The sequence below is a fragment of the Podarcis pityusensis genome (assembly GCF_964106645.2).
Source record: "Podarcis pityusensis genome assembly, chromosome: 14".
Lineage (NCBI taxonomy): Eukaryota > Metazoa > Chordata > Lepidosauria > Squamata > Lacertidae > Podarcis > Podarcis pityusensis.
The window spans coordinates 9,432,976-9,460,968 of NC_138039.1; the positions used below are offsets into that span (position 1 = coordinate 9,432,976).

At 49.4% G+C, this 27,993-nt stretch overlaps 2 protein-coding genes across 2 annotated transcripts in view; one reads left to right on the forward strand and one right to left on the reverse strand.

The window, feature by feature from the left end:
- Window positions 1–2,311: 2,311 nt before the first annotated feature.
- On the forward strand, window positions 2,312–18,364 carry SNN (stannin). The gene is made up of 2 exons (XM_080981321.1): window positions 2,312–2,449; window positions 11,531–18,364. Exon 2 carries the CDS (start codon window positions 11,622–11,624, stop codon window positions 11,883–11,885), a length of 264 nt encoding a protein of 87 aa, XP_080837447.1. The 5' UTR covers window positions 2,312–2,449; window positions 11,531–11,621; the 3' UTR covers window positions 11,886–18,364.
- TXNDC11 (thioredoxin domain containing 11) overlaps window positions 18,115–27,993 on the reverse strand; it is a 38,424-nt gene continuing 28,545 nt past the window's right edge. The window contains exons 9-12 of the mRNA XM_080980986.1: window positions 26,056–26,204; window positions 25,502–25,611; window positions 22,029–22,109; window positions 18,115–19,059 (exon numbers count right to left, since the gene is read on the reverse strand). Of these exons, the coding sequence (XP_080837112.1) occupies window positions 18,414–19,059; window positions 22,029–22,109; window positions 25,502–25,611; window positions 26,056–26,204 (986 nt within the window). The 3' untranslated portion in view covers window positions 18,115–18,413. The remainder of the gene's footprint in view (window positions 19,060–22,028; window positions 22,110–25,501; window positions 25,612–26,055; window positions 26,205–27,993) is intronic.

A 27,993-nucleotide genomic window follows, 5' to 3' on the forward strand; every position in this document is an offset into this window, starting at 1 on the left:
GAAGCTGGCTGAGCAATAATGACACACGTCCTATGCACAGTTTGCCCGAAGCTCGTTCAAGGCCGATGCGACTCTGGCTCCTTGGGCAGTGAACCATGTTGATTGACTTAGTCAGCGGAGCCTGTTCAGAGAAGGCTAACTGGAGGCTGGCAGTGTGACGACGGCGATGATGTTAAACTTGTTCAGCCGCTGGGAAAGGGAGAGGACTTGCCGGCCGACCCAAAGGAGGTGTGCTCAGCTTGGTTCTGCGTTTCCTCTTTAAAAACGCAACACAACAACTCTCTCTTCTGTTGCAGAGAAGGTGAAAAGGCCTGGAAATCCGAAAGAAGAGCGCTTACCTAAATATCACTTAATTGAAAGAGCGAACTGCGTTGCTGCACAGCAACAAAGCCCGCCAAAATGGGGAATCAAAAGCTACAAAATCTCATTCATCTGCAGCAATTTGTCAGATGAGCTGCTTTAATCAAAGCACACATGTCCCAAAGCCTTATAGCAGAGTGAGGACACCCACCGGCTGCCTAAGATCCGGTATACGGCCCTGCCAGAGTGCCGGACATCCCATAATAGTGTGGCAGATCTGCAAAAGAGGACAGAATTTGAATGCCCTTTTAAACTGTGAGCTGGGATGGTTATTCCACTAGTTTGAATCAATCCATTTGGAGGTTCTGGTCAGGATAGGGTTTGAGCAACACCCTCAGGTACCCAGTGGCAGATCACAAACACAACACACAATTATACAATTTTAATAGTCTTGGTGCCCTATGGTGCTGGAGGAGACTCTTGAGAGTCCCATGGACTGCAAGAAGATCAAACCGATCCATTCTGAAGGAAATCAGCCCTGAGTGCTCACTGGAAGGACAGATCCTGAAGCTGAGGCTCCAATACTTTGGCCACCTCATGAGAAGAGAAGACTGCCTGGAAAAGACCCTGGTGTTGGGAAAGATGGAGGGCACAAGGAGAAGGGGACGGCAGAGGACAAGATGGTTGGACAGTGTTCTCGAAGCTACGAACATGAGTTTGACCAAACTGCAGGAGGCAGTGGAAGACAGGAGTGCCTGGCGTGCTCTGGTCCAGGGGGTCACGAAGAGTCGGACACGACTAAACGACTCAACAACAACAATAACATCAATCCTGGAGAATCCTGGGAACTTTGGTTTGTTAAGCGTGCCAGGAACTGTGGCTCTGTGAGGTCAGCATCCTTAGCAAAATACAGAGGCACCTTGGTTCTCAAACATCTTGGTTCTCAAACACCGAAAACCCGGAAGGAAGTGTTTTGGTTTTCAAATGTTTTTCGGAAGCTGAACATCCAATGCGGCTGTCAGCTATTGTTTCTGGGGCGCCTGCACCAATCAGAAGCTGCACCTTGGTTTTTGAACATTTCGGAAGTAAAAAGAACTTCCGGAATGGATTAAGCGTGTCGCTTTTGTTTTTGCTATTTATTTTGCATTTTTGTTTTTGAGGCTTTTTCGGTTAATTTGTTTTTGTGACTCTGTGGAACCCAGTTCCGCTTCTGACTGATTGTGTGACTGCTGAAATGGATAAAAGCCCCCCATCCAAACAATGACTATCATCAGTTTAGGTAAGATTTTTTTTTTTTCATTTTTATCATCTACAATGCTATCGTATTTATTTTATAGTACAGTACATTGATTATTGCTTTCATTTTATGGATCAATGGTCTCGTTAGACAGTAAAATCCATGTTAAATTGCCATTTTAGGGGTTGTTTTTAAAAGTCTGGAACGGATTTATCCGTTTTGCATTACTTTCTATGGGAAAGCACGCCTTGGTTTTGGAACGGACTTCCGGAACGGATTAAGTTTGAGAACCAAGATACCACTGTATATTGTTTTAATACTATTAAGGCTTAATTGCTTTTTAACTATTATCGTTTATATGTTTTATTTAGCTTCCTGTGTATCGGTTGCTTTAATTTGCGTGAGAAAAGCCATGATATAAATAATGACAATTAATAATACCAGGGGAAATCGCTTTACGTGGCTAGCAATACTGCCTGCCAAAAGAATAGAAACAAAACGCGTTGTATTAAGTGAAATTCCCACTGAAATGCTGACTTATTTATTTTTCCTGGGGGCTTTAAAAAGAGTGTTATTTCTGCATCCTTAACGCCAAAGACCTCCGAGCCCCTCCTGGCTGAGGAGCCGCTGGGGGCGGGACAAGCAGGCAGGTGGGGGCTGTAAGTGGGCGTGGCCTGCTCCGTCCCCGCCCCTCGGCCGTCAGCTGTTGCTAAGCGGGCAGGAGCTCTGCCCGCGGATTGGCCGCTGAGCCGCGGTATATAAAGCGGGCGCCGGCGCGGGTGGCAGCAGTTCGGGGCGCTCGGCGGCGGCTCCGGGATGGTGGCTGCGCCGGCGGGGGGGCTGCAGCAGCAACAACAACGCCAGCGAGCGAGGGGCAGCAGCGCCAGGCGGGCGTCGCGGGGCGCCTTCCCGGTGAGCTTCCCCGCGGGGGGAGGCGGGCGCTTGCAAGGAATCGCGGCGGGGGGAGGGGGGAGGAAGGCAATGTATGGGTGCTTGCTTGCTTGCATGTGTGGGTGCGTGCATGTTTGCATACGGGGGGTGGGGGATAGGGCCTCGGCGGGGAGCTAGGCCCGCACCCCAGATCCTTTTGCAAAAATAAAATGAGAGGCGCAGTTTAAAGGGGAGGGGGCGTGGGAAGCCCCTTCGCCACCCGCCGCCACCTCTCGCTAGACGAGCCTTGGCGGTTGCAGAAAAGTTGCGGAGGGTGCAGAGGAGGAAAGTGCGGCGCCAAGACCCCTCGATCCGGCGGGGGCGGTTGCCCGTTTTTTCTCCCTCTTTCCCCTTCCCCCACCCGCGCCCCTCCTCCGCCACCGCGAACAAAGGAAGAGGCCGGCTCTGCGCACAGCCGAGCTGCTGCGGCTGCAGCCTGGTTGGTGGGGGGGGGGGGAAGGAAAGGGGGGCTGGAGGGGTGGCTGCTGAGGTTGCAAAAGCCGCGCCTGCGTTGCATGCATGCGTAGCAAACCCGACCCCCTCCCCCAAAAATATGTGCATGCAAAGCTCCAGTGCATGGGGCGCGGTTCGGGCCGCCTGGTGTTTTGGGGGAAGGGTCCTCGTCTTCTGTGTCCCCCACCCAATTGAGAGGCCTGGTATAGTTGGCTGAGATTGAATTGCAACCCCCCCCCCCCCGATCCCAGCCCCTCCAGACTTGCGTGGTTCAGGCATCCTTTTCTTTTCTCCCTTCTCGTAAAATCTGTCTTTTAGGCGAAGATTTGGTGGGGGGGAGGTCCCTGCCCATGGCTGTGCATGCACGCACGCACACCCCCCCACCACATTCTGCGCCATGTGCCTCCGAGCGCAGAGCCCACCCCCTGCTCACGTCGCCATCCCAGCGCATGCAAAGACATGCGGGGCCAGGGCAGCGCACTCTCCTCGCGTCTCTGACTCAGTTGCGTCCTGCTCCCCCGGGGAAAAAATACAATTGCGCCCGAATATTTCCTTTTCCTCCAACAGCCCTGCTCCCCTCGCCCCAAATCAAACAGACCCTCTGTTTGTACAGTGATGAGGAACCTGTCAAAGGACAGGCTGCTCTGTCCGACTCGCTGCATGTGCACGTTTTGCCCCCCCAAAATGTCACGCACCAAAGGTTCGCATTGCCCCACAGCTGTGGTTGCATTTGTGCAGGGGGTGGAGTGGACAGGAAGCGAGTGGCAGGATGCCTTAAGCAGACAACTGCAGACACTGGGAGTTGGGGGCAGCTGGTTGTGTTTATTTCTGGCCAAGGGGGCTGTGTGTTGCATTTCCCTGGGGATCTAGAGAATTTGCAGAATCTGAAGGAGGCAGTGGGGAAACTGAACTGAATACTCCAGGGTTTGCTTGCAAAGGGGCTTCCCAGAGGGAGGGGAGAGAGCTTTTGATTCCTCCAGCCAGCGGAACATCATTGGCTGGGGAGAGATGCTCAATTTTTGCAGCCTTGGTTAACTGTCGGTTGGCGAGCATAATGAGCCATTGAGCGCTTGCCCTGGCAGCAGGGGAGGTCTGTGTGTTGCTTGGTGCTACCCGTCGCTGTTGGTGTGCCGGACGCTCCCCTTGGCGTCGATAAATGACCTGCCCTCTTGATTCCGTTCTGGCCAATGGGGTTTGCGTGAATCGTTTATGGTGGCGGCTTTTCGGACGCCGGGGACTGCTTTGCCGCAGAGCTGCCATGTGGCTCAAGACAGCCAGGTTTCTCCTCCACCATCAAGGGCTTTTGGCACAAATGGGATTATGCAATCCTCTTTGCCCGCAGACTGGAATGGACACTGGATTGTAAACACAGCTAGGACCCTTCTGGGAGGAGTTGTGGCTGAGCGGTGGGGCATGTAGAAGGTCCCACCTTGAGTCTCAGGCGTCTCCAGGCACAGCTCGGAAAGATTCCCTGCCTGAGAATCCTGGGCACTGAATATTGGCAGTGCCGCCCAATGCATAGAGCAGCTGCCTGCGCATATGGTGACAGCCAAGCAGAGCTGAACTGTAGACCAGGAGACTTCTAGAGCAGTCCCTTGAGCGTCTACTGCCTTGGAGGTGAAGTGCTGTGATGTAAAAACAGGCCTTTTTAAGCGAATGTGGGTTTTTTCTGCCCGTAATAGCGGCCCACCCCTCTCTTCCGAGCCAGGGAATTAGCATGGGACTAGATCCGTGCTCATAAGTGATTAAAGCAACCTCAAAGGTCCTGTAGTCCAACCCTTTTGAGGTGCTGAGGATTCCCACTGCTACAGCATCCCTGATGGGTTGGCATCCAGCGCCGCTGCATAATTGTCTCGATGAACAAGAGACTGCCAGTTTCTGAGACGGCCTGTTCTGCTCTCGAACAGCTCCTGGGCTGGACTAGATGAACCTCAGGGGTCCCTTCTAACTCTACAATTCTTCCAGATGCCAAGTCCCCAATCTCCTATTGGTGGCTTTTTTTACTACGATTGTTCAGGGACAGTGCGCCTCCAAATACCGGTTGTCTGGGGCAGAGTTGCAGCATCCCTCTGTTCTTAATCTAGAGGAAAGGTTGCGCAGTGACTTAAACTGTGGTTGTCCCTCCACCTGATAGAAGGTGTTGGGATAACCCCCACTTCCACCCCTCTCACTGTGGACCTAATGAACTGGCCTCCGACTGGAAGTAAGAGCGGCCTGCAGCCTCTTATCTTTTCCATCTCTTTTTCAAAAAAAAAAACATGCTTGCAGAAGCCTTGTGACTTTGTGTCACCGCTGTCTGGGTTGATGACTAGCGCTGTGATTTGTGTGAGTCGTTCTCCTGCCCTGACTTGGTGAGGTTCGGAGAGATTTATGGTCCGTGCCAGGAGAGACTGAGCAGATCCAGCTACCTGGCTTTTATGGGGGGAAACCGCTTTTCCCCTGGGAGAGTCTGGTGTTCAAAACATGCTCAGGATAAAAAGCACTTCGTCTAGACCCGCTACGGGGTTCTTTCCCTCTTTTTTGCAGTGATTTCTTCAGAGGACGGCAAAATCTACTTCGACATTGCAGAGAGATGACTTTGACACTAGCTGCATTCAAATGCCGTTTCGTTTCCCCAACTGTTAATTTCCTCGTTATATCTGAGTTTCCTTCACACGGCTTTGGAAATATAGTGGAATACGGCACTCATTTCTGTGTCGTTTGCTTATTTATTTTTTCCTGGAAGCAACTAACACCGAAATGAGCTCTGCACTTGTGCTATATTTCACTGTATATCTGGAAGTGTTTGGGGGTTTTTTGTCTGTGTTGCCCAAGCTCAGATATAATGCCGCAATTATCAGGTAGGGAAACATCAGGGAAATGGAGTTAATGGTTGTGTGAGTCCAGCCACCATTGTGACGTGGTTCTTAGTCTCTTGGGAACAATAGCAGGAGAGATGCTCTTGTACTCAAGCCCAGCTAGTGAGCTTCTGGAACCACTTGGCTGCAGTGTTAGAAACTCAGATTTTTAAGCTAATTGCCAAATGGCACCATAAACCTAGGTTACGGTCACCACAACAGAATGTCTAGGCACCTTTACGAACTTTATTGCTGCGGCTATCAATTTCATTTCTATACCGCTTTATATTTCAAAGAAAAAAAATCCCAAAGAGGTTTACAACACGTTAAAACATCAAAGGAACCGATCTGGAGTAAAACAGATTCAAGCTTCCAGGAAAATACTTCAGATCCTTCTCTAAGTGACATTTTGTTTCCCCCATATTTATTTACCTACTTAATTTATAGAGCTGCCCCATAGCAGAAGGTCTCTAGGGAGCCAGTGTGGTACAGTGGTTAGAGTGTTGGACCAGGACTTGGGAGATCAGGGTTCAAGTCCCCACTCGGGCATGAAGTTCACTGGGTGACTGTGAGCCAGTCACAGCCTCTTAACCTCCCTCACAGGGCTGTTGTAGGGCTGTTGATAGACTGCCATCTTCTGTTGCTGAACCCCACCAATTACGTGCTGCACACTGTTTGAATTTCACCACGTGCCTTTTTGCTACTGCCGTGGTTCCCATTGCAACTACGTGGAGATTTCTGGGCACCAGGTTGACAGCCACAGTTTAAAAAACTCTGCCTTAGCCCATAGTTAATTCCTTTTCCACGGTGTGTGTTTCTCCTCCTTAAAACTGGGGCAAGCGAATTGTTTTAAGAGCAATCTACAGTCAAGCAGTGTAGTTGAGATCATAAAGGTAAAGGACCCCTGACAGTTAAGTCCAGTCGCGAACGGCTCTGGGTTTGCTGCGCTCATCTTGCTTTACTGGCTGATGGAGCCGACGTTTGTCCGCAGACAGTTTTTCCGGGTCATGTGGCCAGCATGACTAAGCCGCTTCTGGCACAACAGAACACCGAAACCAGAGCAGTGCACAAAAACGCCGTTTACCTTCCCGCCGGAGTGGTACCTGTTTATCTACTTGCACTGGCGTACTTTCAAACTGCTAGGTTGGCGGGAGCAGGGACCGAGCAACGGGAGCTCACCCCATCGCGGGGATTCGAACCGCCGACCTTTTGATCGGCAAGCCCTAGGCTCAGTGGTTTGGACCACAGCACCACCTGCATCCCTATTGAGATCATAGAACTGTAGAGTGTAGTCCAACCCCCGGCGAACAAACATTCCATTATGGTGCCCATAGCCTAGATATAAGGTGTCATTTGGCACCTAGCTAATACATCTTGAGTTTCTTATACTGCTGTGTAAAGAGCTCTTTTCTGTGTTCTGACTCGGCTACCAGATGGCTCTGAGTTCTAGTCCTGTACAGGGCGACGACGTCACCTTTTAACCGTGCTCACATTCAAGTTCAGAAACTGCAGTTTGGGTCAGAGAGCCCCCCCCCCCAATGGCTGGCACCCAGCGGCTGTGAAGCGCAACAGCCATTCTGGAAACATTAAAACGGAGCACCGGAAAATCGAGCTGGCAAGCAGCTGGCGTCGATAATGACAGATCTGATTAAGGGATCCCACATTAAAAGCCTGTCAAAACCACAATGGTCTTAAAAAATGTATAAACCTCTGGCATTTCCATAACTTTAGTCACATTTTTTTCTAGATCAAAAAGCCCAAATGTTGTAAGTCTCATAGGGGACTTGCCAGATCCCCCCCCCCTTTTTTAGATAAGGCTACTATTAATGCCATCTTCAGTGTGGCCATGCCATAGATTTCTCCTAACTTGTGTCTCACTGCTGTGGAATGAAGCCCGGAATGGTTAATCCAGAATGTTTGCTATCCTTTCTCTACCACCTGTTATCTATCACAGCCCTGCCTCCAGCACTTGTTGGGATCTCGTTCCAAGCCCCACACCCCACCCCACCCCACCCCACCCCAGATCCCATCTGTTATTCCATCTAAGCAGCTGAAAACTCCCATCTAAACAACCTTATTTAGCTAGTAAGGACACAATAAGCGCCCAACTGACTCAGGCCAAAGGCAGTGTTAGAAGCCAAACGGCTCCTTAAACCAAGGTTTCCGTCATCCAGTTGCCGTTTGGGTGCAGGACGGCTCTAAAGTCTTATTTTTCAAATGATGGACTGACTGATTGATTCTCAGTTAAATATCTAGCTTGTTCAAGAGGACAGACTTGAGCTAGATTAAGAGCGTTGAGAACTTAAAAGAAGAAAAGTCACTCGTCCACGTACAGTGGTACCTTGGTTTAAGAACAGCTTAGTTTATGAACAACTTGGATTAAGAACGCTGCAACCCTGGAAGTAAGTGTTTTGGTTTGTGAACATTGCCTTGGAATAAGAACATGTTTCGCTTCCTGTTGAGTGTGTTACATTTGTAAATTGAGTCCCCCGCTGCTATGGGAAAGCACACCTTGGTTTAAGAATGGACATCTGGAACGGATTAAGTTCGTAAACCAAGGTACCACTGTATATATTGGCCTATTCCTCTTTTTCTTAATGGTGACAAGGACCATTCATAACATAAGAGTATTCTTCACAACTGTGAGCAGGGCAGGTAAGTGAAGACAAGCGATGGCAATGAACTTAATATTGTTCACTGCTCCTGCTTGGGCTGCACAGAAAAAAGCATTTTGGTTCCTGAAATTCATTCTGATTGCCCAGATAAAATACAGCTGACAGAATTCTACCGGTTGGGGGATTAGTGCATGAAAACAGTCCAGATCCAATGATCCCCGGTTGGTGGAGATTTGGGGCACCATCCTAGTACCCAGGCATCTTTGCTTGGTTGCAAATGGCCAATAGTCGCAATAGACTATTGGTCAATTGGCAATAGACTTGGTCGCAAGTGGCCATTTTGGTGCAAAATGTGCCTGGCTAATTTTGATCACTGGCCAAAGGGGACCTACAGCCCCTTCCCCGTCCCAAGGGGCACCAGGTTGACAAAGTCTGAAATAAGAAGCTCCTTCAAGCAAAGCTGAGATGTCGGTGGCTTAAAATACTTTTTAGGGCAGAATTACAGCTTGCAAACACTGGAAGCACATTTTAAAGGTTTTGGTGTCTGCACAGCAGTGGCTGGGAATTGCAAATGGGGAGAGTGCCGTTGCCCGCCGGTCCTGATTTCTGGCTGCCTGTGGGCATCTGGCTGGCTGCTGTGAGAAGCCGGTGATGGAGTTGGGCGCTTTGGGCCTCATCCAGCAGCCTCTGCACCCTCAGGCGGTTGTGCCCTGCAGGCCAGACTGGTACCATCTCCCCTCGTATGGCAAGAGCAGGTGATGCATTCAGGGGCTCCCTTCCCTTTGTTGGCATGGATGCTGCCAACCGGCGGCGCCTTCTCAGTGCCGTGCGCTTGTGGAGACGCCGAACCCGTTGCGCCAGCTTTGAGGGTTTTGTGTTCTTTGAAGCAGAGGATAACTACTACTCTTTTTCCCTGGCTGTGGTGTGAGGAAGAGAACCTTGAGAGTCCTGTGAGTCAGGGTGAGGGAGGAATTGGGCTTGGTTTGCATTTAATGTGCTTCTCCCTAATTCATGAGGTCACAGACTTGCTGGATCAGTGACCCACATCCTGTCCAGCATTCTGTTCTCACAGTGGCCAACAGTGGGGAGTCCAGCTGATACTCAAATGCTTTGCTGCCTGTGGAGCAAAGCCAAGATGGATTCCAGCCTTCTCTCCATGACTTTCTGCCATCCTCTTTTAGAGTCATTTTAAAGTATTGCAGGGGGTTGGACTAGATGACCCTTGTGGTCCCTTCCAGCGCTATAATTCTATGATTTTAAGTTGGTGGCCTTCCCCAAGGGAGTGAATTGCATAGTTTAACTATGTGCTGTGCGAAGAACGACTTACTTATCTGTCCTGAATCCATCCAGTTTCCTCTTACTCGCTTTCTCAATTTCATGTTTAATTTTATAACTTGTATTTTCTGAAACGGTACAGGAGACAAAACACCCGCTGCCCTTCCAGATTTGCGCTTCTCAAGAGTTTTGCAATGCCGTTCTCTAGCCAAGTAATGTGCAAAGTGCGTATACCGCAGTAACATGTTGCTAAAAAAAAATATGTATGTGGTAGTGAAAATAAAATGCAGGTGTGAATGCGTAAGAAATTCACACTCAAAACTCTGGTGAATTTTCATAAGAACTTGGTATGTGGCCCTCGGGAGGCTGCCCGGATGGGATGTGGCCCTCGGGTTGAAAAGGGTGTAAGAGAGGCAGGGCGCTTCGGACACAGGCAAGTGCATGGATGGAGTTTGGTTTATGCCTCCGGAAACTTGTGGGTCTCCATAGGACCGTCTTGAGCATCTGAACTCCACAGTTTTGACACCCGATGCTCGGAGAGCGTGGAGGATGCTGGCAAGGTTTCAAGCATCCTCTGGTAATTGCTTGGAATAGCTATAAAAAGCAAACCCGAGATTTTGGAACGACTGACAAAAGATCGGCAGGAACGGGGCTGGGTGGTGAGCTGACAGCGATACTGCGGTTGAGTCAGGATAAGCCCCTTGGGACCCACCTGCGCCTTAGCAAATGAATGGGAAGCATCTTAGCTCCGCTAAGGTCTACATCTCATTGTAGAGACTTTTAGGTATAAAGCACATTGGTCTGGGTTGGATGGTTCCCTCCCCCCCAGTAGGGCAATGGTGGACCAAATTCAGGTTCTGCCCCAAGGCCCTCTGCCGAGCTGAGAGCACTCTTCCCAGGCCACACCCTTTCCCCAGGCCACACCCCCTCACCCTCCCTGCTTTGCATCCTTGAGCGTTTCTGCCTGACCGGAATTTGTCGTTCAGCTATGATGATGCTTGCTTGGACAGAGGGTACGTTGGACAACAGGGACGCAGGTGGTGCTGTGGTCTAAACCACTGAGCCTCTTAGGCTTGCCGATCGGAAGGTCAGCGGTTCGAATCCGCGCGACGGGGTGAGCTCCCGTTGCTCTGTCCCAGATCCTGCCAACCTTGCAGTTCGAAAGCACGTCAAAGTGCAAGTAGATAAATAGGTACCACTCTGGCGGGGAAGGTAAACGGCGTTAATGTGCGCTCTGGCACTCGTCACGGTCCTCTGTGCACAAGTAGCGGTTTAGCCATGCTGGCCACAGGACCTGGAAAGCTGTCTGTAGACAAACGCCGGCTCCCTTGGCCTGAAAGCGAGATGAGCGCCGCAACCCCATAGTTGCCTTTGACTGGACCTAAGCGTCCAGGGGTCCTTTACCTCTTAGGTTGGACGACAACTCCCATCATCCCCCATGATAGGCCGTTCTGTTGGGGGCTGATGGGGATTCCAAAACGTCAGCCGATAAAGCACGAGACTCTTAAGAGTCGTGGGTTCAAGCCTCACATTGGGTGAAAGAGTCCTTCATTGCTGGAGGTTGGACGCAGTGGTAGAAACTAGTTTGCCAAAAGCTAGGCTCCAAATAGCTCCTTCGTAGCCCTGCCAGGAGATATCGGGAATTACAGCTGTCGCCTTCTGCCACAAAAGCAGCAGCGCTTATCACCAAGCCGCAGCCCTTAGCCCAAGGCCTCCCGGGCCAGGACCCCAATTATAGTGTGTTTTAACACCTCCAACTTACGGTAATTAGCGCCTAGCTTATACATCTTGAGTTTCTAGCACTGCTTGGGACCCTCTTGTGTGTAGCAAGTAAGGAAATAACTGGAAAACAAGAATTGAAATCTGTTCTCCTTATATTCCAGGAGCTAAGGAGCAGCTGAACGCCTCTCCCGACTGACCGGCTCCAAACGGATAAACCGGCAGCCTGTGGCCGGTCTTCGCCAGGAGGCAGCCATGTCGATCATGGACCACAGCCCGACCACCGGGGTGGTGACGGTCATCGTCATCCTGATCGCTATTGCCGCTCTGGGCGCCCTGATCCTGGGCTGCTGGTGTTACCTGCGCCTGCAGAGAATCAGCCAGTCGGAGGACGAGGAGAGCATCGTGGGCGAGGGAGAGACCAAAGAGCCCTTCCTCCTGGTGCAGTATTCTGCCCGCGGGCCGGGCATGGAGAGGAAAACCAAGCTGACCCCCAACGGCACCGAGGCTCACAGCTAACTGGCTGTCTGGGGAAAGGGGGGGTCCGCGTGGCCGGGTTTGGAGAACCGGTACTGTGAAGCAAACCTCGCCCTCCCGGAACGAGAGGTTTGTCCTGTGGCTATGTATGCACTGAGGACGGCTTCCTCTCCGCCCCTTGAGCATCGCCTCCTTTTTTGGCACAAGGTCCATTGCCGGCAATGGACAGTTGGGGGACACGGGGGGGGGGAGGAGAATGGCAACACTCGGCCTGTTACTTGAATTATTCCACTGAGCCTCTTCGGAACGGAGCTACTGACATAATGTGAACTTCAACTGTGAACTGGCCGTGTACATAGGCAGCCTGCGCGCGGGACGGATGCGCTTTTGCCGGGGTGGCAGGGAGAAGAGCAGCACTCCTGGATTCCGGGAAGACGCATGGCCACCGATGGGATTTCTCCAAAGCCAAACTGGGGGGGGGGGGGAGGGTTGGGAAGCGGGGAGGGGGTTCTTTTACACTTGCTTCGTTTTTTGGGGAGGGGGGTGTTGCAGCTGTGTTTTTAGTTTTTTTTAATGCTTCAATTTCCTTCAAAAAACCCCCCACCTATATGCTAGAAAATCAACAATCCATTAAGGCACAATTTTTCCTTTCCAAGCCTGCTTCCTGCCCCCCAGCCCACCTTCTGCTCTCAACAGTTTTCCTTGATCGGAAGCTGCTTCTGGTGATGCAAAGCTGCTTCATCATCTCCTTCCTGGCTCCTGGTGGGATCTTGCTAGATGCCATGTTTTTCCCCAGCGCTAATAAGGAAGCATTGTTCTCTATGGCAGGCAAGGATCTCTTGCTCAATTATTTCTTTCAAGGCCTTTTCGGGTAGGTGTGATAGGAAGGTTACTAGATTGAGGGTCGAAGAGGCTGTCCTCTGAATCGCCCGCTTGTCCATTGGCGAGCAACCCTTCCGAGTCATAGTAGCTTGTTGCAGCTGTTGTTGAAGCAGGGAGCGGATTTTCTCTGGACTTGGGGGCTGCTCAAAAACTCCTGGAATGCAGGTTGATTGTGGTTTTTTAAAAAATGTGTTTTTAAGTAGGGGGCCGAAGCAAAAAGGCGCAAGGAAAGAAATGTGCTTTTTGGTGACGCTGTGACCGATCGTAGTGATGTCGAGTGCTCTGCAAGCGTAGTGGCTGTGAGGAAGCTGCCACATCGAACCAAGTCCGAAGCAAGCAGCTAATGACAGCTGTGTTTTCTCCTCCCCACCCCCAAAAATATGGGTACATAGTCGGAAGGCTGCTGGTGGACTTGGTGGTTGGTGGCTGAGCAGGCCTGCTTTGGTAGTAAGCATGTGAGTAAAGAAATGCTTTTCCCGCCCTGCTGTGGCTCCCACTTTTAAAAGCTGTTCTCATGTAACTAGTCCCTAATTTATCTCCTGGTGCACTGATGGTTTACATGCACTCCTGGCTGCCAGGACACTTGTAGACAACCTCTTGTTTTATCAAGATCCACATGACTTTTCGCTCAGCTGTATAGAGCTCGGGATCTGTGTATTTTGTAAATAAAATGCCGTTTGCTTTCTTAAAATGACAGGGCTCCTGTAAATAACTTGACAGAGCAGACGTCCCGTCCTTCGTTTATGTTTCTTTCATCTTTGCCGGTTTCCATAAGACCCCAGTTGTGTTTCTTTGGTAAGGTTTCATGGTAGAAGACAGTCTCTTTCTCCCCCTCCCTTATTTTATTTTTTCAAGCAAGACTGGAGTGGGGCAGAACATTTCCCTGTAAACCATCCGGTATTTTTCTTCAAAAGCTCATTAAGCAATTAAAAGGCAGAGATGGACAAAGTGGTTCCCTTGAGTTTTGGACTTTGGCTCCAACCATCCCCAGCTCCCATGGTCGATCGGCTGGGACGAAGGGAGCTGGAGTCTAGCAACATATTAAGGGCACCATGTTGGCTACTGTTGTTTGAGGGCACCAGAAACTTCTCTGAATTCTCAAAATGCAAATGACTGTGTGTGTAAATTTAGACTTATTTGCACAGAAAAATTGAACTGATTTATTTTTATGGGAAAGCCCCCTCATCACCAGTGAGGCTCTCTGCAAAATCGGCTAACCCCCTACTTTTCGGAAACTTCCCCTCTCAAGCCATTTTGCTGTAACTCAAATCGCCTAGCCAGGCCGAAAGAGGAACAGGGGCATGGCCCATTAACCTCGCTCTTGCCAGGGCGCTGCTGTTCCCCTGCCTGTAGTTCTCTTGGAAGCTGAGGAGGGCGAGCAGTATTGCACAATGCCCAAGGTGGCAGACGAAGGCTGTTGCCCCATGGGGTTAGGAGGAGCCGTTTCTGAGAACCCAGCACAGAGCTCTTCCCCACCATCCTATGGACCCGGGACGGATTTGCAGCTCTGTTTACCTGCTGGGAAACTTGTGTGTGTCGTAGACAGCAGAAGGCAGGTCCCCGAGAGGAGTGGCAGCTGGCATCCCACACTTGATAGCAGAGGGAGATTTGCAGGCCTCTTGTTACCTCCCCGCTTAAACTTCCTTGGAAACGAAGGTGACTTGTTGCTCACCAGGGAGGAAAACGCAAGGCTGGAGCAGGCTGCAGAAGGGGAGCTAGCTGCAAAGGCCTGTTGCGGTGCTCACTACAGTCTTTTGACTACTGCTGCTGCACCCAAATAATCGTGCTATCAGCTTCCAGCCAATAGTGCCACCCTTTTCCCCACGGGGCTCCTGGTTTCTGGTCTACAGAGAGACTGGCAGCAGCTCTCCACTCTTATCAGCCCTTCCTGGAGCTCTCAGGCTGCCATCTTGAGTTATATAGTCCTCTGTCCCTTTGGTCCAGTTGACTCCACCTGCTTTTGTCCCCCTTCTAGAATTTGTTGCCAGCTGTGTTGCTTAGCAGTAGGAAAGGGCTGCTGCAGGCATGTCGGGGAGAAGAATAGGCAAGCAAGGGTGGGGGACGGCGCTTCCTGGAACAGCAGCTCTGATTTTAAGCAACAGGTGCTTGGGCAGCCCAGGGTGTGATCAAAAGTGGCTCGAGCAGAGGCCAACAGTCTCATTTTCAGCAGGCCTGCACTATTCCCTCACTCCTAGGACTCTTAGCTGCTTCTTGCCTGGGACAAGCTAACTGAGAGAGTAGTACAGTGGACACTCGGGTTGTGAACGTGATCCATGCGGAATGCACGTTCGCAACCCGCAGCAGCACATCTGCTCACGCGCGGGTTGCGATTCTGCGCATGCGCAAAGTGCGATTTAGTGCTTCTGCGCATGTGCGATCGCCAAAACCCAGAAGTAACCCGTTCCGGTACTTCCGGGTTTCGGCGGGTCCATAACCTGAAAAAAACGCAACCTGAAGCGTCTGTAACCCGTAAGGTATGACTGTAAGGTATGACTGTAATGCTTCTGAATGCCAGCTGCTGGGAACCACAGGAGAAAAGAGTGCTCTTGCGCTCAGGTCTTCCTTGTGGGCATCTGCTTGGACTTATTTGGGCCATTGGCCTGATCCAGCAGGCTCTTCTTGTGTTCTTGAGCCAGTGTGGTTAAGAGTGGTGGACTCGTAATCTGGTGAACCGGGTTCGCGTCTCCGCTCCTCCACATGCAGCTGCTGGGTGACCTTGGACTAGTCACACTTCTTTGAAGTCTCTCAGCCCCACTCACCTCACAGAGTGTTTGTTGTGGGAGAGGAAGGGAAAGGAGATTGTTAGCCGCTTTGAGACTCCTTCGGGTAGTGAAAGGCGGGATATCAAATCCAAACTACTCTTCTTAACCTCTCAAGTGCCCTCCCAGATCCCCTCCCAGTTTCTGCTAAGTGTGCCAGCTGCCCTTCTGAACATTTAAGCAAATGTGTAGAATCAGGGCGCTGTTCTTGAACGTGACTCTCCCTTGTACTCCCTGTCCAGATCAATGATTGCTCAATAGGTGCGTATTCTGTGAGTCCAATGCACAGCTGAAGCCACACTGTAGGATTAGTGGAAGCGAGCGCTGCTCAGCTGACACTGCAAATGTGGTAGAGCATGAGACTCTTAATATCTGGGTTGTGGGTTGAGCCCCATGTCCTTTCAAACGCCACAATTCTATGTAGAAGAGTAACAAGGCAGGACCCAGCTCTGGAGGCATTTTGTGCTCACTAGCACAGGGTTTCCAAAACTCCACACACCACACACCCCGGACCACTTGAAAACTGATGGTTTTGGTGGATCACTTAATGATTTTCTACCTGTTGCAGCAATTGCAGTGCGCTGCACTAGATGTTTTCCTAATTGCATTAGTGCTTTTATTTCTTGCACCGTATTTTATCGCATTACAGTTGACGTTCCATTGAATTAAAACTGCGGTGCAATAAAATACAATACGAGAAATATTTTTTAAAAATGCAACAGAAATTCAGTTTTGACTATTTAATGCAGACCTGGTGCAGGTCTGTGGGAAGCCTTGCAGGGAGAGTTCCTGATTCACACACCTCTGCTTTTAATGAAGGAGGACCTTGCGTAAGGGAGTTGGGACTTTCTGTACCCGAAGCCTTGGGAAGTCAAGCTAGACAGACCAGTAGAGCAGTAGGCTGCTGGAAGATGCTTTCGACAGTGTCTCTTTTTCCTAAGTCATCTTGGAGCCATGGGGCAGTCACGCCCATTGAGATTGGCAGCAGAGGCCCTAAAATGCAGGCCCCTCTGTCAACTGGGGGCATGGCTGGACATGTCTGTTTTGGTTCTTATTTGTTGCATTTTTATCCCTTTTTCTCCACGGAGCTCAGGGTGGTCCTCCATAGCTCTTCTGCTCCTCATTTAATTCCCCACAACAACCCTGGGAGGTAGGTTAGGCTGAGAGGGAGTGGCCCAAGGTTTCACCCAGCGAGCTTCCTGGCCGAGTGGGGATTCGAACCCTGGTCTCCCAGGTCACAGTCCAACACTCTAACCACTGTACCACCACTGGCTTGCACCCTCTTCAGTCCTGTACCTGAGAACTTCTCAGAATTATTTGCCCAGATGTTTTAGGTATGTGTTTGTCCTGGGGCTGATTATTTTAAGCTGGCTTTTGGTCCCTGCTGCTGGCATCCCATCTGCTTTGTTGCCTCTTTTAATTTATACTTTTATTTTAACATTTTTGTGAACAGCTGGAGGAAGTTAATACCCCCCCCAATACAGAAAAATGCCAAAGAAAGTGCAAAGGCAGCCCCGCTTCAAGACGCTAAAGGTCCATTTAGTCCAGATTCCTGTCCCCAAGAATGGCCCCACCGGGTGTCTGCAAGAAATCTCACAAGCAGAGCGCAGACACCCCTTTCCCCTCCTTGCCCCCCAACAACTGGTGCCGTTTAGCAGCCATGACTAGCACTGCCTTTCCTCCATGCATTTGTCTTGTTCCCCCTTTAAAGCCACAGTCGTACCTTGGAAGTCGAACAGGTTAGTTCCCGAACGTTTTGGCTCCCAAATGTTGCAAACCCAGAGGTGACACTTCCGGTTTGTGAACTATTTTTGGAAGCCAAACATCCGATGGGAATTCCGATTGGCTGCAGGAGCTTCCGGCAGCCAATCGGAAGCCGTGCTTTGGTTTTTGAATGTTTTGTAAGTTGAACAGACTTCTGGAACAGATTCTGTTCGACTTCGAAGGTATGACTGTATAAGGCTGTGGCCATCACCACCCCTTCAGGCTGCAAATGTGACTTAGGGTCTTGTGCAAGGGAGCATTAACATATGTACAGGTCCTGGTAAGCAGGGAGAAAGAAGGCTCCATCAACTTTGAGATCGTATGCATGCTTGGAGCTTTGCAGCTCAGTCCCCAAAACCCAGGGTTGCCCAGAAAACCACTGCTTTTATACCGGGTCTGTGAGTCAAGCAACAGGAAATTTAGAACAACACAAGTTGTAAGAACCCTCCTCCCCAAATGATCTGGAAGTTGCTAACATCTCCAAACCAGAAAACAAGTTTTGAGGAGTTTGAGCTAGTTTTCTTTTCTGCCTTTTATTTTTCAAGATCTCAATGGACTGTGTATTAAGGGCAATTGTGTTTTTGTTTTAAACGTCGGTAAAGTTATAAAATCCAAAAGCTCAGAAAAGGGACTGTGGGATGCCCCCCCCCTTTTGTAAAGTTGAAGGGGATGGGGGAATTGCATGCACTTTTTTAATCCTGTCGGTTCTACAAACGAAAGTAGCAAAGGCGACCAATTTGGAAATTACCCAGGAAGCATAAATCAAAATTAATTTGAACTGTGGAGGTAAACCTGATGCAGCCAAAAGGGGCTCTGGCTTGTAACTAAGCACAGCAGGGAGAAGAAGAGGAGCTTTTACACTACCGTCCTCCAACCAAATCGTTTTAATTTAGGTTAAATTGATACAAAAGCTATCAAATTAGTGCAATTGTAAAGTGCAAAGAGTCAGTCCCCAGACTGTTGTCAACATCGCAGGCTTCGTCTATCTGGTTCAGTGACTCATTATAAAAATATCCTTTGATTTTTATTTAGTCCAGCCCCCCCCACCCCCCGCAAAAGTCTTTACAATGAAATTTCAATAAAGTTTCCATAAAGATGTTCTCAGTTGAGACTAAACTTGATTTGCGTGGGGTTCCCTCTGTGTGTGTGTCTTGCTTTACAAAAGCTATTCTGTCCAGTTTTCTTTGCTGTGCTCAGGAGCTATTCTGCCCTCGATCGTGTTGGCGTTCTGCTCTGCTTCGTGGAAAGTGTCCGGAGCTGGTTCAGCAGCCAAGCCAGCTTCTTCTACCTCCTCCTCCTTGGGAAGGCTGAACTCCGGCTCGGTTTTGGTCCCCAGTTCTCTCTCCACCGAAGCCACCAGCACTTTGAGTAGCGTGTTCTCGGTGAGGAGGTTTTCGGAGGCGTCGGCCAGCTCTTGCAGCTTCTCGGCCATGTCTTCCAGCTCCCGGGTCTTCTGCTCGTACAGCCCCTGCAAATGTTCGCGCTGGCTCTGCAAGGCCCCCTGCTGCTTCCTCAGGATGCGTGTCTCCTGCTGGAGCCTCTGCCCCTCCCTCCTGGCTTCGGAGAGCTGGCTTTGGAGCTGAGCCTGCGCCTGGTGGAGGGCCTGGATCTCTGCTCTCAGCTTCTCCACCTCCCTCTGCAAGTGGGAGATGTGGCCTCGCTGCAGCATCGCCTCCTGCCGAAGGCAACCTTTGAGGCAGGGCTCCGGGCCGGACGCAGGGGAGGGCTGGCTGGAGTGGCAGAGGATGAATTTGAGGAGGTTGGGAAGGGTGACCGGGAATTCCGCAGGGAACTTCACACTTTGCTCCTTCCTGGGAAAAGTTGATAGAGAAATGGGTGAGATCTGCTACGAGGAAAGGGGCACGTGGTATGAACACCAGGTTCCATCTGTGGCACTTCCAGTTTAAAAATTAGGCTCTGGGAACTCGTGTGCTGCTGTGGTTGGCTTTGGGGTGGTGGAATTGTTGATGGCAACAGTCCACCTCCCAAAGGGAGAGGTTGCAAAACAAGGGTTGCTTTAGAAAAACAACCACAAGCTCATCCTCCCCTTTGCCCTCAAAATGGTTCTTCCAGTGTGGAAGGGCCATTTTAGTTCAGATGTAACAGTGAGTTACAAGTCTCTGAGATATCCACATACCGGGGAGGAGGGTATAACACTAACAGCAGAGTTGCTGGAGGGACTGCAACCAGATAAAATACATAAGAAGCTCTCAGTGCTTCCAGTCGGGCAGGAATGTGTTGGACGGAAACTGCCTGCCCTGCTACGGAAGCCGCATCCTAGGATACGATTTTGGAAGAGGTGTTCCTAGCGCGGTCTTGTGCATGCTTCTAAGCACTGGGATCCAGGAGGGAGATAAAAGTTGTGTGGCTCAAACATGCCACAACTGGAGCCTCTGGAAAACAGAGCTGGAATTGCCTTACCAAGAAGTCCACATACACAAAAACATTTTTCTAGATGGCTCACGTATCCACAGACACCTGTTTTAGATGTGCTGAGAAGCCCCTGCTTGATTGCTTTGAGGTGTTTCACATGGCAGGCAACCTGGTGCGCCGTCTCTTGTGCAATCACGCCAAGCTGGTTCCTCTGGGTGTTCTGGACTACAGTTCCCATCAGCTGTGCTGGCTGAGGGGAGCTGTAGTCCAAAGGGGATCAGCTTGGCAGTGCAATAAACTGGCATTTCCTTTAGAACTCAGTGATAGATACTAAACATAAGACAGCTTAATCAAATTGCCTGCAGCATCTGCCCAGGCAGTTTCCATCCCAGAAGCAAGAAGGGCAAGAAATACTGGCTGTGCTCAGTGGCAGCAGGCTGGCTTGCGAAATCTCGCTTGCGAAAAGCTGCTGCAGGCTGCTGCTCCCCTCTTGCCTTCCCCTGCTCTGCTCCCATGGAATGAGAGGCTGGCAAGCTGAGGATCTTGGCCCTGACAAGCCCAGCCAGCGGCTTTTGCCCTTGCTTGAAGACATCCCAGTTGCAACTTTATGGGTCACCTACTGTGAGCTTTGTTTTTCCTACAGGATTGAACTTCCCCTGACTCTGCAACCAGAGCGGGAAGAGAGAGAAAAACAACGCAGGGGCAAGAACATAAAACACGCTCACGAAAGCAGCTGCGTGAACTTTGGACAAGCACAGTCCAAACTGCACATCTGTTGAATCCCACGTATACATTATATATCCCTCTGGCAACATCAAACTTCCCAATGGAAATGAAATTAAATGGAATGTTCCTAATCGGCACAATGCTAGGTTTGCAGAAGCGCACACTGACTCCATTACTACAGACAACACAGAATGGACCTCTGGGGCTGTATATGAGCAATAGCAAATGACATTGTCAGCTGCACCTTAGATGCAAGACACGAACTACCACTAAGAAGCTGGGGGTGGGGGAATCAAAAACAACTGCAGACACAGGCAAGGGGACCTGTGGCTAACTGCATTCTTTCTCTTTCAAGGCAATAAAAGCAAAAAAATTAGATTAATTAACTCATCATTGAACTAGAGTCAGCATTCCCAGCCCCCCTCGAGCACTCCAGATTACATGAGCAGCATGTCTATTTTTGCATGTGGAACAAGGGGATAGCAGCGGGGTTTTGATCCTGTGGCTGAAACTCTGCAGCCTTTGCTCAGAATTCCTCCGGGGAAAATAAAAATAGCGGCTAAAAGGCTGAGAGGTCCCTGCTTCAGACCTTCCCTCTGCTATGACAAGGTACCCTCAGGCAGCTGCTGAGTCTCTTAACTCGGCTCCACCTCCTGGGCAGAGCGACAAGAAGATAATACTGACCTACTTTGCAAGGGTGGTGGTGGTGATAAGGCTGTCTGGAATAAGGTCAACAGAGCTTTCTGAAATCTTCGTGGCTGAGCGCCAGGAGGAAAGCGGCAGTGATAATGGAAATGGAGCCACCTCGATTAGACTGGTTTGTTGCCTGTTTCAGGTTATGTATCGCAGGAATTTAAACCCAGGCTTCGCAAATGATTGCTTTCTGGTAGAGGCCTACATGGACTGAGCTTGGTGTTTTGTTTTTCCATTCAGCAAGGACTTCTAAGCAGGATCTGCTGAGAACTGGCATGAGGCCCGCCTCCCTGAATGGAAAGCTAACACAGCGTGCCTGTGGAAAGCCAAGAGAAGCCTTGACCACTCTATTCTTTTTACAGTCGGGGTGGTTTGGGGCGGGGGATGCAATCTGTGCCTCATGGGCTGCATGCAGGCCTAATTTTTGAAAGCCCTTTGCAAGTGATTGGTTCAGACCAGTGGTGGCTGGTGCCCGCTGGGCAGAAGGCAGAGAGATTGACAACAGGTGGAGCCAATGAAAGGCAGAGTCAACTAATTCTTGTTGTCCGCTCAGCTACCTCCCTGCTGAGTTCTACAAAGGGAACTCAAAAGAGGAAGAGGAAGCTGGCAGGCAGTGGCAGCCCCTAGGCAGCCTCCACTGGCAAGCCACTGGTCAGGGTGGGGAGAGGAGGAGGAGAGAGGAGTGTGTCCCTGCTTTAGGGCAACTGTCAATACAGTGGTATCTTGGGTTAAGAACTTAATTATTTCCGGAGGTCCGTTCTGAACCTGAAACTGTTCTTAACCTGAAGCACCACTTTAGCTAATGGGGCCTCCCACTGCCGCCATACGATTTCTGTTCTTATCCTGAAGCAAAGTTCTTAACCCGAGGTACTATTTCTGGGTTAGCGGAGTCTGTAACCTGAAGCGTCTGTAACCCAAGGTACCCTGTATAGATGATCCATTTTAACCTCAAAACACAGAAGAAAGAACCAGAAAAGGGGAAATTTACCGATCATGAGGGAAAAACAGAATGCTGGGTAGGCGGTCGGTCATGAATTCCCAGGGAAGGTCGTTCTGAGAAACATCAATCCTGTTATGAGAGCAAAACAAATACAAACACACTGATTATAGAGGAGCATAAACTCAGTGGCCGAGCACATACTTAAGCATGAGTATCATGTTTATCACATTGACTTCCTGCATTACCATTTTAACGTTCTGCTCCTGCAAGGCCATCCAATTGCAAGTATTTCTGCAGTGAAGAGAAGGGGAAGGCTGGAAGGAGGTGCTCTCAGAGCAGTGACTCGTACAGAGATGCAGCAGGTGTTGCCCCCTATGAGTGGGGGCTTCGGGGCTTACCGGAACCTCTTGTCATTGATTCTATTCTTGGAAACAGAGAAGTCAACCGTGGTATGTGACCTTTGTTTTGACGGGAAGCCCCTCTCTATTGGAAAACGTCAAGATGCCCTAAGGCAGGCACCCCCAACCTGCGGCCCTCCAGATGTTTTGGCCTACAACTCCCATGATCCCTAGCTAACAGGACCAGTGGTCAGGGATGATGGGAAATGTAGTCCAAAACATCTGGAGGGCTGGAGTTTGGGGGTGCCTGCCCTAAGGCATCTCTGTGTTAATTGGTTCCAAATTTACTCCCTTGCCAACTGGTTATTAAGGATAAACGGTGCTCCATGCACCCTGAGAAGCCTTTGAAGATCTTAGGCCAGCTGCTAAGTGCCTTAAGGCGATGGTCTCTAAGGTGTATACACTTTTGCTGAATATTAAGTATGGGGATGGCTACTGGCATGGGAATCCGATCCTGGCCGCCCAGTTCCAGAAACTCAATAGTCTGGCATGTGGTCTCGGGTTTCTCTGTCAGCTACCTCAGCACTCAATAAAGGGGCTATGCTCAAACTGAGCCACCCCTGGCACTGGACACCAGGCAAGCTCATTTACATTAACTCTAAGTCCCCACTTCACTGGAGGGTATATGAAACACATGGGTTTTATCAATGGTGGGTGTGTTTGGAACTCCACATTTGGCTCCACATTTTTTTCTATACTTGGCTAATTAGACAAACGATTCTGCCTGACGTTCCTCTCCACCTTTTCTCAGGAGACATTATTCCCCAGATACTGCAAACCATTAGTAATGATATGCTTAGTAGTGGTCAGACTGGAAATTGGAAGGAAGTGAGCAATCTTTCTGTTAAAACTTGGTATGAGACAGTCTGGCAATTAGCACTTGATGATAAGCTTACTCAAGAATGCAGGGAAGCCAGGGGAGTGGCTCTGATGGATATTTTTGTTCAAACTTGGTACCTGCTCATCTGTCACACAACTCAAGGGGTGGGGAACACCCCACCCCCACCCCGGACACAACTTTCTGGAGGGGCATTCCTGCAACTTCATTGCCAGAATAGGGAGTAATACTACACTGCACTATGGTGACATTGAAGTTTCTCTTTTTTGTTGTTTCATTTCTTGTTTAATTATGGGTTTTCTATAAGCAGTTAATAAATCAACAAACAAATATGGATTCAGTTCTCCTGACACACATTACTAGTCTAAAATAACGAATATGGTACACACGGCCAACAATCATCACCAGCAGAGTCAGAAAGATATTCTTAAAGATACTGTGGAAACTACGGGAAGAAATTAAACTTCAAGCTACGAAAAGATGGAATATGCTTCCTTCAAGGGCAAGCAAAAGAGGAGGCCTGGACGCAAATGGAAAGTTTGAGAAAGCAGAAATAAATGAATAAAATAAGAGAAGAGAGAGATGGACTTGTTATTTATCTTGGAAATAAGGTGGGTGAACAAGCAAAACTTGCCGGGTGGGGTGGGGGTTTGCAGATCATGCATTTAATTAACTGTTGAGCAGTTTCTTCAAAGGGCAGAGCTTAAAATATACATCTGTATAATCTGCCCAGCAATTGTCCTTGAGTCATGCTGATGAGAGAGAGAGAGAGAGGAGGAGGAGGAGGAGGAGGAGGAGGAGGAGGAGGAGGAGTTTGGATTTGATATCCCGCTTTATCACTACCCTAGGGAGTCTCAAAGCGGCTCACAATCTCCTTTCCCTTCCTCCCCCACAACAAACACTCTGTGAGGTGAGTGGGGCTGAGAGACTTCAGAGAAGTGTGACTAGCCCAAGGTCACCCAGCAGCTGCATGTGGAGGAGCGGGGAAGCGAACCCGGTTCACCAGATTATGAGTCCACCGCTCTGAACCACTACACCACACTGAAGAGAGTGTCAAGCCCTGAGAGCTACTCAGGGCTTGACACAGAAGAATCCCAGGGCCATCCTAAATGCAAGCTCTCGTTCTCGTACATGGAGAAAATTGAACCAACTAAGAGTGAATTACCAATAACCTTTTAAATATCAGAGTGATTTCATAGGGCAGGATGTATAGAAGGGAAGGAAATGTGTGCAGGCTGCACATGGAATAGGCCAAGCTTCACAATGGCTGACGGAAACTGACCAAACACAGCTCAAGGTACCCAGGCAGTCTGGACTTTTTGCACCAGAAACTACTCTTCTTCCAACCCTCACTTAGTGATTTGTTCAAGGCCTTGGGCACATTTCTCCAAAGCTTGGTTTGTTTTCCACTGCTCTTGGCTCTGTAACTTAGGAAGCATCTGGGTCAGGGTGACCAAAGAAACCAGGCTAAGCAAGGCTGCTGGGTTCAGGCATAATGCCAATCCGTAGTTACAGCAAACTGTGGTTTCTAAGCCAATGAATCGAGGTTTGCTGACAAAAAACAAGCCAGCCATGGTAAGTCTGGTGGGCTGCATTTGCATGTTCAAACAGACCACATCTGTCTAAGCACATCATGACTTAGTATTATGTGTGAATCAATCCAAGCACCAGCTTTTCTCATTAAACTATTGTTATTTGTGGGGCAGTTTCCTCTAGTTCAGCATCAGCATTTGAGCTTAAGCCTCTTGCCCCCACTTGCATGTGCCCAGTAAAAATTGTTCAGTTCTTCCCTTTATCAAAAACTAGGGATATTACTCAGCTAACTGGGGTCTTGTGTGTTATGTTGGGCTTCCAGATAAAAAGCTAGAGGAGGACAGCTGTAGAATTCTCTTTCTTCTCATGGATGCGTTTCATTCTGCAGTTCCATTTTTTTGTACAGCCAGTGGCTTGGTAGACCCCCAAAAGCAGATGGGGCTGATGGAGGACTTCCCCAAACCTGGAAATGGGGCTTTGTGGCTCTGCCTGGCTCCACATACCCACTAAAGACTCACAGAATAAAACACAATCCCCTAATTTGGGCAGCTGATCAAGACATGGAAAGTCTGGTTTACACTTTGATTAAGAGCACATACCAGCCTTTCCCAAGCTGGTGCCCTCCAGATGTTTTGGACTCAAGCTCCCATTACCCCCAGGCTAGAGCTGATGGTAATTGCAGCCTTAAACATCTGGAGGGCAACAGTCCCAAGAGTAACTTAATGTAATGGAAAGAAGGGAGAAAAACTCACCTTGCCACAAGGAAGTTATCAGCAGGCAGGATCCGGGCGAGCTGAATGAAGATGTGATTGAGAGACATGCAGAAGCCGCACCAAGGAGCATAGTAGACCAGCAAAATGTCCTGAGTTTGATGAAGGGAAGATTAGATGTCGCTTTCTTTCACCGTGGCACCCCACCTCCCCACATTTTTGTTAACGCCATTGAGTTATGTTTACAAGGGCCCCTTTCTGGTTTTCCACTTGCGGACACAAACGCAGAAGGGAACTCCCCACTCCAACTCACAACAAAAGTTGAGTTGGATAGAGGGGAAATTCAAAATTAACCTTTTAGGGCTCTCGGGCTACCTCTGTTGTGGACCTAGAGCAGGGGTCTGTGCTAAGTAAGCCTTTCTTTTCACCATGCCAGGTCAGATGAGATGGGAATCGTTTTCCAATTGCATTTTAGGACATCGTCAAGGTATGGCTGTTATTCCACAGGACGTGGCTATGCCATTCAGATGCAAAACAAAGAATCAGCCACGGAGGCAGGCGGAGGCAACCGACCGCTGGAGCCTAGAGAGCCTTACCTTTTCGCTCCTCAACGTGACCTCATGGAAAGTATCGGTGAAAATTTCTCTAATGACATGTTGAGATCGAATGCGGCTGGGCCTCGTGTCGCCAACAAGGTGTCTTTTTAAAGGACTGTACAAAACGCTGTAGTTTTGAATGAAGATTTCTAAAAAATAAAATAAAAGCGTCTACGTTAAGGAGATTATTTTGAGCTTCTAGGCTTGACAACGTAACATGGAAGCAAGTTTTAGGTCTGAGAAGCATCTTGGCAGGATTATGTCTGTGGGCTGTTTCAGGAGGTTGCAGCAAAAAACAGAAATATCCCCCTCAACTGTTGTTAGGGTGGTGTTATATTTTGGGTTTCCACATGCATGGAATATGGCATTAGGGTGAGTACCCTCAGAATCTCAGTTTAACAATAACAACAAACCTAAGTATCTAGTCCTTAGGTTGTCAAGCAAAACATGTCCAACGCATAGAAAAACCTAAAGAGGTTAGAAAGGTACTGAGCGCTGCACAGCACCTCCCTGAATCCATTTGCATGGATTGTTCAAATCAAGCTAGAATTCTGCTGAACTATCTTACTCAACACGCAGGGTTCGGCTTCTTTTTGTCAAAATTTCGCTGCTGCCTCCAAAATAAACCCCAATAGTGTGTCTTCTACTATTATCAAGCAGTTTCAAGGGGGTGGGAGCGTTAAGTGTGTGCGAGTCTCTAAAGTGAGCATAGAACTGCATTTGATAGGGAAATCTCTCATCGTGTCTGAGCATGCCCACGGATGTATTGCACGGCACACGGTAAGAGCAGGGGCTCCTAAAAGTCAAGCATGCCGTTGGCGACGTAAGCTGTAATTTAGGGACAGATTTCTATCCCGCCTTCCTGTCCAGGGTTGGGAACTCCACACCCCACCCCTACGAGGCATCTAGTACAATAAAAGGAAGTGGTGCAACGAAACAGATTTTCTGAAAGGCAACATTTCATGCAATGTTAAGAGCAGCCAAAACAGTGATGGCCAAACTTGGCCCTCCAGCTGCTTTGGGACTACAACTCCCATCATCCCTAGCTAACAGGACCAGTGGTCAGGGATGGTAGGAATTATAATCCCAAAACAGCTGGAGGGCCAAGTTTGGCCATCACTGAGCCAAAATAAAAGCACAGAAGACAGTAACTGATGTATTGCACCAATGAGGAAAGAACTAAGTGGACCCTCCTGAAGGAATGAGTTCCAGAGCCTCAGCACCACCACCACCCTTGTATGTCCACCCATCAGGAAGTGAGATTCAGAGTAGGGTGGACAACCTGCTGGCCTCCAGATGTTGCTGGACCCTCATGATCCCTTTCAACTCTATGATTCTATAACTGTATCCCTCTCTGGCTATTAAGGCAGCCTTCACAGGGTCTGCTTCATATGCCTGGCTGTTCTGAGAAATCAGAACAGCCTCGGCAGTGATGCTGGCCAAAGAAAAGTTTGAAGAGCAAGAAAAGAATATCCTCCAGCAGGAAGGGAGGACCTCCATGTGTTGAGATTCCTGCATTGCAGGGAGTTGGACTAGATGTCAGGTGCCAATGTTACCATATATTTCCATGTATAAGACGCCCCCTGTTTGGGGGGACTCCAAATTAAGAAAATGTGGGAAGATAGTCAAGAGTTGTAGAGTTAAGATTTTTTGGGGAGGATTGCCCAGACTTGTTGAGCTTTTTTTTTGGGGGGGGGGTTGCCGACAGTTGGAGAAAAGCCGCCAACCGCACGCCCAATTGCCTTAAGGGCGGCCAATCAACAACAGCCATTGCCCCGGCCACCAATCAAACGCCCAAGAGTTGCTGACAATCTCCTGCTCGTGGCTGCAACCAATCGCCTGTCCACCCTCTGCACTATCCGTGTATAAGACGACCCCCAATTTTTAACATAATTTTTAAAGAAAAAAACCTTAACTTATGCACGGAAATATACGGTA